This window comes from Antechinus flavipes, chromosome 6 (genome assembly GCF_016432865.1).
Source record: "Antechinus flavipes isolate AdamAnt ecotype Samford, QLD, Australia chromosome 6, AdamAnt_v2, whole genome shotgun sequence".
Classification (NCBI taxonomy): Eukaryota; Metazoa; Chordata; class Mammalia; order Dasyuromorphia; family Dasyuridae; genus Antechinus; species Antechinus flavipes.
The window spans coordinates 193845361-193862673 of NC_067403.1; the positions used below are offsets into that span (position 1 = coordinate 193845361).

Below are 17313 nucleotides of genomic sequence, written 5' to 3' on the forward strand. Positions count from 1 at the left end.
AACAACAGTCAGTTAAGCCACACTACATGCAGCAATGATTTTATAGCTAAAATATTATTAGTCATTTGAACATGAAAATGTAGTATGGCAACAAAATTCTGAGATTAAGGATACTATTTACATAATAGTATTTGGAAGCAAAATGGCGTGTGATACCTTAGTCTTTGTGTAAGGAATTCCTGGGTTTAAGTTCCACTTCTGATGCTTACTAACTGTGGGGTCATGATCAAGTCACTGAGCTTCTGTTAACCTCAAATAACTCTGAAGCTAAGATTCAGATATGGCACACTATGAAATGAAATCACAGGTATCTGCTATATTCAACTAACTTAAGAATATAATGTGCTTAACTTATGACACTGTTTAAGAAATTCTTCCAAGTTTAATGCTTTTGTTAGCTTATTTTTATCAGTAAATTTAATCTGATAATAAAAATTACTTTTGCCCCAAATAAAATGATTAAAAAATTCATTCTCTCCACAGAGCTGAAATATTAATACATAAGAGATATACAAAAGGCATTTGTTTTTGTTAGTTTTATACATAAACTATATAACAAAATGGCTGTCAAGAAATAGATAGAAAAGTGAACAATAATTATAATTCATACTATGTGCCAAACACTGTGCTAAGTGCATTACGATTATTATCTCATTTGATCCTCACAAAATGACCTTGGAAGATAAATGCTATTATCTCCATTTTACATATGAGGAAACTGTATACATGTGTATGTTCTTGTGTGCTTTATTTTTGTAGCGTGCTATGTATCTTTGTTGATGCTATTCAATTGTTTCAATTATGTCCAATTCTTTGTGACCCCTTTTGGTGTTTTGGCAAAGATACTGGAATAGTTTGCCATTTCCTTCTCAGGTCATTTTACAGATGAAAAAATCAAGGCAGCCAAGGTTAAGTGAGCTCGCCAACATCACAGTTACTAAGTATTCAAGGCTATATTTGAATTTAAGTCTTCCTGCTTCCAGGCCTAGAGCTCTAGCACTGTGCCACTTAGCAGTCCTCTGATTACATGTTTATGTAGAAACTGTTAGATAATATTCTACCCTGAAACTATTAAGAATCTCCCCCATCCTATGCTATTACTTAAATTAGTGTCTTGTCTTTTTTTTTTTTTCCTGACAGCACAATAACAGAACTTCAAAAAAACCTGAACTGACAGACAAGGCCAAAAGCCACATTAAATGTGTATATAACCAATTCATATCTCTGTATTTATACTTTCAATTTCTCAGAGATAAAAAGGGTTGAAGTCCTGGTCTCAGGGGTGAGATAGGCACCAATCCAAAGTTATTATTTAGAAAGTGACTAAAGGTCTACAATTGGACAATTCATGTCAGAAAAATTCCTTAGTTTTTAGTAAAGTTACTTAAATCACATTACAAAAATAAATAAGTTTTGGCCCTCACTGTCTTAATGATAATAGTCATTTCACACTTCCTTTGGCTTAAAGGTGCCTATTCTATTGAGAAGTAAACAATAGTTCTAAAGTAGCATCGATTGCCAACATTTTTTCAGCTATTCCTACAAAAGAGGAAAGACTTTCCAAGTATTTGACTATTTAAGACAAAAACAAGTTTAATTGAAGTAAATCCAGGAATCTCCTATCAGCCTCACTAATATTAAGCCAACAATGTAGTGCTTGGTGCCAAGAGGTCAAACTAGAATGGCCATATTATACACAATTGTGGAAATTAATTTCCTAATACACAGAGCTAGATAAACCAAATGCACATTTTTATTACCAGGAAGATACTTATTGGGGAATTGGATTCAAGAAAGGTGTCAATAACATAATTTTAAAAGGTCTTTTCATACTTTAAAATAATGTTATTTTAAAAATAATAAAATAATAATAAAATAATAAGTGTATTTCCTGAACAATAACAGTATCCCTGAAAAAATAAATTTAAATTTTCTAGTATTTCTTGTTTGAAAACACTACAGAAGCTGATTACAGCAGGAATTCTTAAAGCATGCTACAGTGCTTATATAAAATAAAAGCAAAAGGAGGAAATTAATTAAGTTTAATCTCATTTTTTCTACTAGGAATCTATTTAAAGATTTCAGAAGGGTTTCAGCCCAGCATCTCTTATTTTTGTGCTATCCAAGCCCTACTGTTGTTTTTAATTATAAAAGGAGATACTTAGGATATTCAAGAGAAGGATTTTACCATATATACATATACATGTACAGATTTACACACCTGTATGTTTGAGTGTATGTAATAATCAACAATAGTGTATAACTAAAAAAAGTTCTTCATGATCATGGGAGTATAAAGAGTATTGTTAAGGTCATTAGAACTTTTTTTTTTTTTAAAGAAAAGTTAATAGATGTCACTTTAGAAAAATTCTTGGAGGCTTGAATAACAATCTAAGAAATCATTTCTCCAAGAAGTGACCAATCGTTACAACGACAATCTCTCCTAACAAAGAATTTGAAGTTCATTGCTCATAGTGAAGTGACTGCTTAAGAATCAAAACATTAGATTTACATGAACTGATGCTAAATGAAATGAGCAGAACCAGGAGATCATTATATACCTCAACAACGATACTGTATGAGGATGTATTCTGATGGAAATTTGTGGATTTCTTCGACAAAGAGAAGATCTAACTCAGTTTCAATTGATCAATGATGGACAGAAGCAGCTACACTCAATGAAAGAGCACTGGGAAATGAATGTAAACTGTTTGCATTTTTGTTTTTTTCCTCAGGTTATTTTTACCTTCTGAATCCAATTCTTCCTGTGCAACAAGAGCACTGTTCGGTTCTGCACACATATATTGTACCTAGGACATATTTAACATGTATAGAACTGCTTGCCATCTGGGGGAGGGGATGGAGGGAGGGAGGGGAAAAGTCAGAACAGAAGTGAGTGCAAGGGATAATGTTATAAAAAAAAAAAATTACCCAAGCATAGGTTCTGTCATTAAAAAGTTATAAAAAAAAAAAAAAATGAAAACATCATGGGATTTGCAAAATTACTCCATTGATAAATTAAAACTTGGTATTTTAAAAATCACTAAGGTCATAATCTTTTATAGCAAAATAAGATGTCAGTTTTATATAATTTAACATATGAATAACCAGAATCTTTCTAAAATGCAAGGACTAATCCAGTTTTAGTATTTTACATAGCAAACTATTTGTAAAAGGAGAAAGGATTTTATAAAGGCTATAATCAACTTCGTGGAAAAACAGTAATTAACATTCTGTTTCAGATTCCTAATCATTTGCTTATTCAACTAGATTAAACTTTATTTAAAACTGGAATCACAGAGGTATGGTAGAAGGAGTTCTAGTCTCTCCAACTATATGATCTTGGGCAAGTCACTAAACTAAGTCTGAGTCCTATCTATAATAAAATGGAGATAAACAATACTTTTAATACCTATCTTTTAGGGACCTTGTAAGGATCAAATGAGAGGACAAGTATAAGACCTTTGTATTACAAAGCTATTACTATGATTCTCAGATAATACAGTATTTCATTATAATTTCTTATTGGATATTATTAATTTTAGTCAGATATATCATTAAAATTAATGTCTAATTCTTTAAGTCCTCCCTTATTATACTAGTAGTAGGAAGTATACTAAACATCATATTTAGCTTTTATAGTTTGCCAAGTGTTTGCTTCACAACCCTGTGAAGAAGTTGAGTCTCCTAAGCCTAGTGCTCCCTTCAAAATACCCTAATGCCTCTATTTAAACACAAGTTCAAATGTGCTTGAGAGACCCCAGAGCATTTATAAATGCCCAATACCAACTGGGGAAGTGATAAAAGAACAGCAATAATAATGAAATTAACTCCATAAACTCCAATGTACAGCGCGGATTCTTAACTTTTTCTACATATCATGAGCCCCTGTGACACTCTGGTAAAAGTCTATGGACCTCTTTCTTTCTTTTTTTTCCCCCCACTGAGACAACTGGGGTTTCGAGACTTGCCTAGGATCACATAGCTAATAAGTGTTAAGTTCCTGAGGCCCCATTCAACTTAGGGCCTCCTGACTCTAGGGCCGGACTCTATCCATTGCACTTTCCAGCTGCCCCTGTATGGATCTCTTTCTAAGAGCAATGCCTTTAAATGAACAAAATAAAATAAGTTGAATTATAAAGGAAATCAAGTATATTTTTAAAAATTATCACAATATGTTTTAAAATAAGTTCATTGACCTCAAGTTAAAAACTTTAAGACAGGGTTGAATATTTTTTGACTTGAAATTTTCATTAATAGAACCCATAAACGCTGGTCTTGGTAAGATGAGATAAAGGGTAAATGGGGGAAATTTTAGAACAAAGTAGAGAAAACTAAGTCCCAAACTGGATTATCCTTGTGAATACTTTAACCCCAATATGTTCAAATCAGAAATCATTATCTTTCCCCACAAACCTCATCTTCTTAACTTCTCTATTACTGTCAAAGATACCACCAACCTCCCAGTCACCCAGGCCTACAAGCTAGATGCCAAGTCTCTCATGAACTCTAGTCCACATTCCATTCATTCTCATTGTCTAATTCACTAACTTAGCAAACCTCTGATCATCACCCACCAATCAATAAAATCCTTCAAGTCCTCATGGCCCCCAGGACCAAACAGGAGATCCTGTTTGGCTTTTCAAGCCTTTAAGATTGGGTCCTTCCCTATTAATGAAGAGAAAAGCAAATGAAGGTAGCCTAGCTGTACCAGATTTAAAACTATATTATAAAGCGGCAGCCATCAAAACCATTTGGTAAGAAATAGAGAAGTTGATCGAATATGTTAGATTCACAGAACAAAATAATCAATGACTATAACAATCTACTATATGACAAACCCAAAGGCCCCAGCTTTTGGGATAAGAATTCATTATTTGACGAAAACTGCTGGGAAAATTGGAAACTAGGATGGCAGAAAGTAGGCATAGACCCACATCTAACACCTTAACAAGATAAGGTCGAAATGGGTTCATAAGAATGATACTATAAATAAATTAGAAGAACACAGGATAATTTACCTCTCAGATCTGTGGAGGAGGAAGGAATTTGTGACCAAAGAAGAACTAGAGATCATTATTGATCATAAAATAGAAAATTTTGATTATATTAAGTTAAAAAGTTTTTGTACAAACAAAACTAATGCAGACAAGATTAGAAGGGAAACAAACTGGGAAAACATTTTTATATCCAAAGGATCTGATAAGGGCCTCATTTCTAAACTATATGGAGAACTGACTCAAATTTATAATAGTTCAAGCCATTCTCCAATTGATAAATGGTCAAAGGATATGAAGAGACAATTTTTAGATGAAGAAATGGAAACTATTTGTGGCCACGTGAAAAGATGCTCCAAATCACTATTGATGAGAAAAAAATTAAGACAACTCTGAGATACCACTACACACCTATCAGATTGGCTAAGATGATAGGAAACGATAATGATCAATGATGGAGGGGATGTGGGAAAAGAGGGACACTGATATATTGTTGGTGGAACTGTGAACGGATCCATCCATTCTAGAGAGCAGTTTGGAACTATGCTCAAAAAGTTACCAAACTGTGCATACTTTTTGATTAAGCAGTGTTTCTACTGGGCTTATATCCCAAAGAGGGAAAAGGAACCCCCATATGCAAAAATGTTTGTGGCAGCCCTCTTTGTAATAGCAAGAAACTGGAAACTGAGTGGACGCCCATCAATAGGAGGATGACTGAATAAGTTATGGTATATGAATGTTATGGAATGTGATTGTTCTGTAAGAAACAACCAGCAGGATGATTTCAGAGAAATTTGGAGAGCCTTATATGAACTGATGTTGAGTGAGATAAGTAGAACCAGGAGATCACTGTAAATGGCAATAGACTATACAAAGATCAATTATGATGGACACGGCTCTCTTCAACATTGAGATGATTCAAACCAGTTTCAATTGTTCAGTGATGAAGAGAGCCATCTACACCCAGAGAGAGAGGAATGTGGGAATAAAGGGTGGAATACAACATAACATTCTCACTCTCTCTGTTGTTATTTGCTTGCAATTTGTTTTCTTTCTCAGTTTTTCTTTTTTTTTTTCTTCTTGATCTGATTTTTCTTGTGCAACAAGATAACTGTATAAATATGTCTACATATATTAGCTCTAACATGTGTTTCAATATATTAAATATTTATTAGACTACCTGCTAGCGAGGGGAGAGGGTGGGATGGAGGGGAAAATTTGGAACAAAAGGTTATGCAAGAGTCAATGTTGGAAAAATTATCCATACATATGCTTTGTAAATAAAAAGCTTTAAAAAAAAAAAAAAAAAAAGACTATAAAAGATTGGTTCCTTCCCCGCCTTCCTCTCCTCTCACCAGCCTTCCATGAAGTGACACTGGCCTCCCTGCTGCTCTTCCTCCCCATTACCACATCTCCTGAATTGGCTGGGAGGGGGCAAGGGGTGAAGTTTCATTGACTCTCATCTTATTCTGAGTCCACTAATTTCTCTTTTCCCTATCTCCAGACTTCTTTCCAAGCTCAGCTCAAATCCCATCATCTGCAAGAAACCTAATCAGACCCTTTTAATGTTGCTACCTTCCCTCTGAGACTATCTCCAATTCACATGAGTATATGCCTCAATTGGACATTATTGTTTTTATGGAGTTTCCCCAATTAGATTGGGAGATTCTTGAGAGCAGGGATTGACTTTTTTTTCCTTTCTTTGTATCCCAGCCATAAGCATACACATAATAGATGCTGGCTGGCTTGCTAACTATTTCAATCTGTAGTTATGAGTAAGAAATATTTAATACATACTGAATTCTATACTGAATATATCATCTTCCTTGATTTAATATTGAATTTTTTTTCTAATTAAATTAACATGGATGCATTGCAAACATGCTCTACCTAAAGTTATCACATACCTCCAAATTGCTAAATTCAACTGGTCTTTTCCTAATTCTCATTTTACTTCATCTTCCTACTACTGATTACCTTCTACTTCTGGTCTCTCTTCTCCAGGTTTCCATGCTTCACTCTTGGCTCATTTCCTACCTATGCAAATACTCCTCAAAATTCTTGGCTGATCACCATCAGTGTCTCATCTTCTCAATGTAGGCATACCTCAATGTGCTGACCTGTGTCCTTTTCTCTTCTCCCTCTGCATTGTTTTTCAATTATATCTTCATGCAAATGACTCAGATCTTAAAAAGCTAGTTCTAGTCTTTGAGAATAATTAGCTAGAGACATCAATAAAATTCCTTTTGGAAATTTCAAACCGCATGATCCACACAGACTTCAAATTCAATATGTCCAAAATAAACTAAGCTCAATATTTTTCTTATTTTTGTTAAAGTCTACCAGCCAATAAACATTAAGTACCCAATATCCTTTCTTCCAGTCACCCAAGTCATTCTTAACTTTTCAGTGTCCCTCACTCCACATATCAATTGCCAGCTAACTTTAGCTCCATATCATCTCTTGCATTTGCCTACCTCTTTCTACTCACCTAGCCATCACTAATTCAAAGTTCTCATCACCTATCTAGTCACCTGGCCTACTACAACAGCCTCCTAATTGCTTTCCTTGTCTCAAGATTTTCCCTTCTCTGATTCATCTTCCAAAGAGCTATCAAAGTCATTTTCCTAAACCCAGGTTTAACTGTGTTACTCTTCTGCTCAATAAGCTATAGCAGCTCTGGCACCAGAATCAAATGTAAACTTCATTATTTAGTATTTTTTAATAGTATTTTATTTTTCCAAAAACATGCATAGTTTTCAACATTCACTTCTACAAAACCTCTTATTCCAAATTTTTTTCCCAACCCTACTTCTCCCAAGACAGCAAGCAGTCAGAGGTTAAACATGGAGTTCTTCTAAACATATTAACATATTTATCATACTACACAAGAAAAATCAGATTAAGGGAGAAAAATCATGTTCACTATTTAGTATTAAGACATTAAGAGCTTTTTACAATCAGGTTCTAACTGGTCCTTCTAGACCACTTTCTCCAATCTAAAATCTGTTCAAGCTGTTGATTTTGGGTTTTTTTTTTCTGTTCCTCACATAAGACATTGCTTTTCTTCCATAACTGTTCCTTCACTTCCATCTCTAGCTTCCTATAAAGCTTAGCTTAAGTACCAATTCCTCCATGAGACCCTTCCTAATCCCCCTCACCTTCCAGTGCAATCTGGGACCCTCTAAATTATAATTTAGAAGTAACCAAATTATGAAATTGCTGCCAAATTACAAGTGTATATATTGTAGTCAGTTCACTGATGAAGAGGCTTTTAATTTTTTAAGTGTTTGTATCTTCAATACTAGCACAGTGCCTAGCACACATGCTTAATAAATGTTGCCTGTCTGATGGCACTAAACTAGGTTCTAGGGTACTAATTCTGAAGAAACAACCTAAAAGTGTGTCAGGGATTCCCTAGGGCATCTGAAGATTAACACTTTCATATTAGGTGAAACATCTAGGCCCTTGGCCAGTGTGATCTAGATTAATAGTTTGGTAAATGTTTTTTACAAAAAACTAAGCATTTAAAACATAACAAATAACAGAGATCACATTTTTTACTCACTTTTACAAGCTGTTTTTAGAGCTTTCAGCCTTAAATCTGTTTTCCTATTTAAAAAAGTAGAAATGACTGCTTTTTTATATATTGTATTTTGAGCTCTTGCCCTACATTCCAGAAGCCCTAGATTCAAATCCAACCAGATACACATTGGCTATGTAACCCTGGACAAGTCCTGTCATTCTGCCACCTCTCTGGAGGGGGCCTTTGTTACCTCATGTCTAAACTGTTCCAAGAGCCTGCTTGATTAGTCTTCTTGCCATAACCTTCTTTCCTTTCTAGCCCAACGTGCTCCATTCAGCAGCCAGTGATTTTTCCTACAGTGCTATGTTACCCCCATACTCAATAAGCTCCAGTGGCTTCCTATCATTTCCAGGATGGAACACAAAATCCTCAGTTAGACATTCAAAGCCCTTCATAACTTAGTCCCACTTAACCTTTTTTTTTCCCTTTCACATTACATAATCCCTATCACCACATACTTATCAATTCAGGGACTGCATTTCTCTTTCATCAACAGAACTCTCAATCTCTTAGCTCTGGGCATTTTCTCTGGTGACCTCCTAAGCTCTCTCCTCATCTCTGTCTCTTAGCTTCCTCAAGTCTCAGCCAAAATTCCAGCTTTTCCCAATACTTCTTAATTCTAGTGGCTTCTATCCATTGTTTATTTGCTACTTATCCTATATACAGCTTGTTTAAAAACAGTGATGTACATTCTCTCTCCCATTATGGTACACTCCTAGTGCAGAGACTGGTTCTTTGACTTCCCAGGTAAACTCAGCACTTAGGATAACAAGCATTAAATGAGTGCTACAGGACAATGGATTGGCCAAGCTCCTGTGCCTCCCCAGGCAACTTGTTAAGACTCAAGTAGTGGAACCAGTAATTACTTGGAAAGGGTGGAAGTTCCCTATACCAATGAAGTCACTTCAGGATCACTCCCCATCACTTCCCAAAAAGCACTAAGGAACAATTAAAACCAAAATGATTTTCCTAAAGTTCCACATCATCCACCTTCTCAATACACTCCAGAGGCTCCCTATTACTTCTAATAAAATTTAAAACTATTCATCATTTAAAACTCTTAACAAGTGACTCCAGTTTTGGAATCCAGTTTCCTTCAAGTCTTAGCTCAAGCCCAGTCTTCTACAAGACTTTCCCACTTTTTATCCCCTACAATTCTCCCATAGCTAATGCCTTTCCCAACAAAATTACTTGATCAATTTGTATGGTTCTGTTTATATTTTATATACATACTAGTCTCCCAAACTAGACCCTGAGTTTGAAGTCAAGGATGGCTTTATGATTGCCATTTATGGTTTATGGTTATGATATAGGGACTATATCCTTAGTCCCTAGCATAGTGCCTGACACTTAGATGTTTAATACTTACAGTATGATTATATTGTTTTTTTTAGTAATTACTGACTTTTCAATTTAAAACTTGCACAATTTATATAATAGCTATGGACTAATATTGTTTCAAGAATCCCTGTACATTTTCAATCCAACATTCAGTTCTTTTATTATGGTCTCTGAATGAAAAATTTATTGATGCAGATGATAACTGATGTTCTTCCCAAAAGCCTTTTAGGAGATTTTTTATAAAAAGTATTAAACTTTCATAAAGAAAAAAGGATGAAAAATAAGATTTACTTAAAATATTTGTGCTCCAAAAGAACATTTTTCATACAATTTTATGCATTTTTCTATTTGATAGAATGAATTACTGATGCTGTCTGGTACAACATCAAGTGAAATACCACTTTCTAGGTATTGAAGGTTTTGGCCAATGTATCAAAAGCCCAAATAGTTTAAACAGTTCAACTCACCTTTCAGGTTTTTTACAAGCATGCACAGCTGGTAATGAACCCATAATGCTACTTTGCCTTTTTTTTTTTTTTAACAAATGTAAAAAAGTAAAGTAGTATACTTTGATTCAATAAAAATGAATAGAAATTGCTAATTTGGTACAAGTAAAGAGGTAAAGGAAACAATGTCACAGAAATCAGAACTCTATGCCTGATTATGAGGAGACAACCTACTTTATTAGACAGAAGACTCCAAAACAGACAGTTTGACTAAGTGCCTATATAGTATTAATCCACAGGTGAATTATTTCTAACTTGTTTATCATCACATCATTAAAAAAAAAAAAGTTCTGGCAGAATCACTACCCATAAAGCTACTGTCGTTTAAAAGCTCTTTTTTAAAATACCAAGTTGATCCTGATGACTAAAATGCTCTCTCCCTTTACCTCCCTTTCTCAGAATCCCTAATTTCCTTCAAACCTAATAAATTTAAGTACCATCATTTAAATACCATCTTCTACATCAAGCCTTTCCTGATCCCCACAGTGGTTAGTGCCTTCTCTTCAAATCACCTTCTCTTTTGCATATACTTACACATACATGTATATGTAGTCTTCCTCATCTAGACTAAGCTCCTGTTTCTGCTTTTAACTTTGTCCATATGCCTGGCTCATGGTAGACTGAATTTAATGCTGGTAAATTTAACACAGAGCTAATGTAATTGCCCAGGGTCATTTCTAATGCCATTTTCTTAGACTTTTAAAGGCCACCACAAATTAAACAAATGACTTTAACTGATTAGACTTGAGAGCTTATGGAGATCTGATTTCTAACAATCCAAACAGGTCCCTGCTGGCTTGAGCCATACTGGTGAGACTCTAGATAAAACTGGGGAAGAGCTGAATTAAGGAGAAATTTCCAATGATCAGAGTTCTAAAAAAAACTTTGGTTGCATTTGTCATTTGATTTTAAGCAGAGTAGGGAACAGGATAAGGAGCAAGAGATACTAAGTTCTTTCTTACACAATGGTTAAAACAAACACTCCTCGGCTAGTCAGGACTTCTGGGAGAATTTAGCCTAGCACTTAGTTTCTTTAGCACTTTAGAGGTCTCAAAGAATGGGTGGTGAGGCACCCCGAGGAAGGGAGTATGGAGAGAAGGGGATAGCAAAAAGAGAGGAGGAAGAGCAGAGAACAGGGGGAGAGAAGGAAGAAAAGGGGGAAGAGGAGAAAGAGCAGAGGGAGAGGAAGTCTACGGCGGGAGAACGGAGATATGGGAAGAACAGAAGAGAGAGGAGAAGGAAAAGGTGAAAACATAAGGGAAGGGGTGGAAAGATAAGGGGGGAAAGAAGGTAGAGAATTGCAGAATAAGGCAATTCGAGGATGAGAGTGGGAAGAGAGAAAGGAAAAGCGAGATGGAAGAGAACTGGAGAGAAGGTGAGAAGCACGGAAAAAAGAGGAGAGAGAATTGAAAAAGAAGGGAGAGAGGAAGAGAGAAAAGAAGGGGAAGGAGGAGAGAAAAGAAGGGGAAGGAGGAGAGAAAAGAAGGGGGAAAGGAGAGAAAAGAAGGAAGAGGGATGAGAAAAGAGGGAGTGGAGGAAAAAGGAGAGGGAGAGGGAAAAGAAGCGGGGGAAAAGGGGACAGGGAAAAGGAAGAAGAGAGCAAATATTGGGGAGAGTAAGAACGGAGAAAGGAGAGGGAAGAGGAAAGAAAAGGAGAACAGAGGCAAGAAGAGCGGGATCGAGAAAAGGGGAGCAACAAGAAAGGGTGCGAGAAAGAGAGGGAACGGAGAGAGATGGGGAAACGGAGAGAAAAGGGGGTGAGAGAAGAGGAGAGAAGCGGGGGAGTGAGAAAAGGGGGATCGAGGAGAGAAGAAAAACGGTGAGAGGGATTACAGGTAAAGAAAAGAAGGTGCAAGAAGAAAAGCGAGGAGAGATGAGGGATTGCGAGGAGAAAGGAGGAGTACAAGGAGAGGGGGGGCCCGGGGAGAGAAAGGGGTGCCGGGAGAAAAAAAGGGGCACGGGGAGAGAGGCAAAGCCCTGCCGAGCTCCCTCCGGACGCACCTGGGCGCGCAGGCACACCTGGGCGCGGGGCCCGCGGGGAGGTGCCCCGCCCGCCCTGGGCCCGCCCGCAGCAAACACTCACCTTCCCGGGCTTTGAGCAGCACCGTGTTGGCCACGATGTTCTCAATCTCCATGATCATCCGCCGCTGCCGCCGCTACTGGGAAGGAGCCGCAACCCCCGAGACGCATCTCTCTCCCGGTGCCGGCGCCGGCGCCAGTCCCGAAGCGAGACACTCCCACCGCGACCCCGGCGAGACGAGTCTCCGCCGCCGCTGCCCCCGGCCCGCCCCGGCGCTGTGGGGTTCAGGGGAGAGGACCGGTCCCGACCGCCGCCGCCCGTGGACAGGAGAGGGGGAAATGCCGCCGCTGCCGGGGCCGGTGGAAGGGACGAGCTCGACGGGTGCGGGTCACGGGTTCCTCGCCTTCGCGGCTGCTAGCGCCCTCGCTGCCGCCTCCCGGGCTCTCCTTAGTCCCATAGTCCGAGCCCGTCCCGCTCCCGGGCTCCGTCGAGTTCCGAATGCCAGTCCCATGGTGGCCGCCTCCTTTTCTCCCCTCCCCGGGGAGGGACCCAGGAGGCTGAGGCACCGCCTCCTCTGCCTCCGCGGCCTCGTAAATCCTCCCCGCCTCCTTTCCCCCTCATTGGCTCCTCCTCCGCGAGAGTCTCAAAGCTTCCCTCCGCTAGGGGGACTCCGAGTTCTGAGCCCGCCCATCACAGACGGAAAATACGGCTGCACGCGGGCGTGGATACTACAAGGTTTTAAGGTGTCTGGAACAGAGAGATTCAAGAGGTAATTGCAGTGCTTTCTGGGAATTGTGGTCCCACAGAGAGACAACAGCAAGACCAACCCAATTAAGAGAGGAAGAGTTGCATTCTGGGATTTGTAGTTCCTTAAATAGGTTCAGGACGCCACCTGATTAACTCCGAATCTTCGCGAGATCTGGAAAAGGAAGATTCAGTTATCGCGAGAGTTAGGCGCCAGGCGGCGTGTCTGCGCACGTTGTTGCTTCGGTGCGGCTACCGGTCTGTCCCTGGTCCCTTTTGCGCTGCCAGGGTAACGCTGACTCCGTAAGCTCTTCAGGTGGCCTTTCGGCAGTTTTTGCGTGCGCCATGGGCAAAGCCAGGGGCAAGGCCCTGGGGGGAAAGGCCCTGGGGAGCCAGGCTAGAAGCCAGAAGGCCAAGCCCTCCGCCAATCCCAACCCCTTCGAAGTGAAAATCAACCGGCAAAAGTTCCAGATCCTGGGAAGGAAAACGCGCCACGACGTGGGCCTGCCGGGAATATCTAGAGCCAAGGCCATCAAGAAGGTGAGGCTCGAAAGACGGGCTGGCTGCAGCTCCTCTTTCCCCTTCGGGGCTCAGGTTGCCCGTGTGTTAAAAGAACCGGGTCCGAGGGAGAGACCCTAAGCGGGGCTTAGTCGGGCATCTTCTCTTGGAAAGTGTGCGAGGGTCCCTTCCAGCTCTGGAACCCTGATGGGCGTGTTCACACCTCGGTGCCTCTCCTCTCTCCTCGTGGGGTCACCGGGACCCCATGAGCATCCTACAGCAGCAGAGCTCCTCAGCATACCTGGCTTGAAACTGAGCGGGACATTTTTAGGCTGACCTCACACTGTGGCCCTTTGAAAGAACAACTTTCCCTTTACCTCCACGTGCCCCCAACGAGCTCCAGACTCAATTTCTCTTCGAAATTGATCTGCCCCTCTTTTCTGAGCAGATCTCATTTTCCTCATAGTTGTCAAAGTGTAGGTTTTTTGAGAGTGGTTTCAGTGCCTGTAATAATGGTATTAATTAACATCTATATAGTTCTTTCAATGTACGTTTTACGAATATTATCTTGTTTGTTTTTAATAAGAATGCTGGGAGATAGGTATTATTATTAGGTCTTTTTTCTTTTAAAAATTATGGAAACTGAAGCAAACAGGTTGAATGACAGACCCAACATTATACATTAAATTGTCTAGCTGCCATTATATTCTATCATGATTTATGTCAGAGCTTCTTAAACTTTTCTCCTCCAGAGATCCCTTCTCACCTAAGAAACTTATGTGACTCTGGGGTTATAAGTGGGTATACCAATTAAACATTAATAATAAATCATAAAGAAACTTAATTGAAAACAATTATTTGGTATACCTATTTTTTATCATTTATTGAAAGCAAATTTGCATGCCAACGAGATGGATGTGCTTGTTTATTTTTACAAAAAGAATTAAATCTTGGAGGGGTATTCGATACTTTTTATGTTTCCAGTACTTCTCTTGACCCCAACATTCAGTTCCCTGACCACATATGGGGTTGAGACCCACAGATTAAGAAGCTTTGGTTTATATTCTAAGTGCTTAACTTAGGGATTTAATGGGATGGGAACTGGATGTGTAATTTTATTGGTAAAGGGAACTGAACTCCTAGGGAAGGAAAGTCTCTCTACCAATGCAAGTTTGCACCTTTTTTGCTGCCAGTTTTAAAAGAGTTGTTTGGAACACTGAAAGTTTAAGCAATTTGCCCACAGTCACACAGAATCTGAAGTACCAGGGGATCAGTTCTTGAGATCATACAGAGACCTGACACCTTCAGATACCTCAGACCCTGTTTCATCCGGAGTTGTCACAACTTAGCCAAACATTTATTTAAAAGTCTGTTGTGTGAGAATTATTGTGCTGAGCCTTCAAATAGAAGAAAAGGGAAATCTTCCTTGGGAGAAACCTTCAATAAAATGGAAAGAGCTCTGAGATGGAGTTTCCATATCTCTCAGCCTTGGCTTCTTTAGTAAAGATGCCAATACCTGTATGAGCTATCTCATGGGGTTAGTCAGAGGATCAAATTAAATAGTGGATGTGAAGCTGGTTGTAAACAGTAAAGCCTAGGCTGCTGTTATTGGGAATGAAGAAACAGGGAAACAACTGGCTAGAATGTATCTCAAAATTCTTCAGGGAATAGGAGAAGACAGTGACCTGTGAGATTCAAAGAGGGAGAGGGTCAAGGAGCTAATACCTATTTGTTTGGATGGTGTTCTTGGCTCTTTAAAAGCCTTTTTTTGTGTGTGATAACTGTAGTAGTAATAATAATTAGTAACTGCTAATATTTATATAGTGCTTCTTGTGTGCTAGGCACTTTACAGTCCTTACCTCATTTGATCCTTACAACAATCCTGTTAGTTAGATGCTGTTCTTATCTCCATTTTATAGGTGAAGAAACTGAGGCAAACAGGGTCACTCCGGTCATAAAATTCTGAGGCAATCTTTGAACTTAGGTGGTCTTGACATCAAGATCAATGCTTTATCCATTGTGTCCCCTAGTTAGCCCTTTACTGCCACTCAGCAAACTTTGTTTTATCTCCTGTGGATTCTTTATCCCATCTCCCACAATTACTCTTTCACACTTTGCCCCTCTCCTAAGTTCACAGAAGACATCTCCTGGTCACTAAAATTTCTCTTTAGACTATGAGCTCCTTGAGACCAGGGGCTGTCTCTCACCTTTCTTTGTGTCCCCAGCTGTTAGGACAGCATGTGACACATTGTACTTAATAAATGTTTGCTGAGATTGATCACCATGTGTGTCTTCCAGCTGACAAATTACTGGGGTATGCTCCTTCTCCTAGCTCGATAGAGAAAGTGCTGGCTTTGGAGCTAAGCTCACCTAGATCTAGTCTGCTGGTCATTGTAATCTGTATGATCTTAGTCAAGTCACTAAATCATTTTAGGTTTCAGTTTCCTTATCTGTAAAAGTGAAAGGGATGGACCAGAGGGTCTCTAAGTTCTCTTCTATCTCTAAGTCTGTAATCTTCTGTCAGAGCCTTTTATTGACTATATTCATCATTTTCTCCTTGACTCCTATCTCAGAGAAATAATAGAATTAACCCTGCTATCTCTGCAGTGACATTTCTTTAATTATTTCCTCTCCCTTATAGGTGATACCTCATGGGACTGCAAAGGACCTTTGGAATCATTTGATAAACCGCTTTATATTTATTTCCATTTATCTTTCTTTACCAGCTCCTTTTCCTGTATCTACAAACATAATCAGGTTTCTCCATCCTAAAAGAAAACAAAAAATTTCCTTCAGCCTTTTTAATCTTCAAATACTATTCTTTCTTCTGTTCCTTCAGAAATTTTTAAATTCAATGCCTTACCCTTATGGCCCATTTATACTCTAGCTCCTTATAATCTTGCTTCTATCCCCACTACTTATAAGTTCCTCCTTCTTTGGTCACTGTTGATTTCTTAGCAGATTAGCATTAATCTTCTTTAAGCATAGGAATAATGGTGCAAAAATTCTGCTCAAAACTCTTCAAAGCTTATTATGGACCAAAGAATATTAAGATTTCTTGGGGTGACTTTTTGAGTTCACAGCTAGCATCTGTGGGCAGAATATACATCTTAGTTTTGGCTAAATCCAAGTTCAACACACTCCATAGTCTCTCTGAGTAAAATACCTTTTATATAGCGTATAATTTGGACTTGAATCCAGGTCTTCTGATTCCTAGCCAAGTATCTTTCCAAAACATAATATTTGTTTTCTCTATTTAAAAAGAAAGGAGATTCTCTAAGGACAAGGAATGTAGAGGGCCGGCACTCTGGAGAAGTATACTTGAAACAAGGATACTTACAACAAGGTGTTAATTCAATGGAATTGATGAGATAATGATTCTCTAGTTCACATATATCTAGTATGACATAATGATATGATCATTCTAGTTGGCATATACTCAGTATGCTATAATGATGTAATTGTAATTGGGTATTTAAGGGCTGAGAGAACTGGGGTCACAGACTGGGACAGACTGTGAAGGACAAAGTCAGAATAAACAGATTGTGAAGGAGACAATAAAGACTTTAGGCTCTATTCCTGACCATCCTCTTGGCAACTATCCTGCTGAGACCAAGGCCC

At 38.8% G+C, this 17313-nt stretch overlaps 2 protein-coding genes across 2 annotated transcripts in view; one reads left to right on the top strand and one right to left on the bottom strand.

The window, feature by feature from the left end:
• The window catches only part of GRK4 (G protein-coupled receptor kinase 4), a 136545-nt gene extending 123573 nt beyond the window's left edge, over nt 1–12972 (bottom strand). Inside the window, exon 1 of the mRNA XM_051966494.1 lies at nt 12514–12972. Coding sequence (XP_051822454.1) covers nt 12514–12571 — 58 coding nt within the window. The 5' untranslated portion in view covers nt 12572–12972. The remainder of the gene's footprint in view (nt 1–12513) is intronic.
• A 423-nt stretch (nt 12973–13395) lies between these two features.
• Nucleotides 13396–17313, top strand: part of NOP14 (NOP14 nucleolar protein) — a 54316-nt gene continuing 50398 nt past the window's right edge. Inside the window, exon 1 of the mRNA XM_051963921.1 lies at nt 13396–13734. Coding sequence (XP_051819881.1) covers nt 13540–13734 — 195 coding nt within the window. The 5' untranslated portion in view covers nt 13396–13539. The remainder of the gene's footprint in view (nt 13735–17313) is intronic.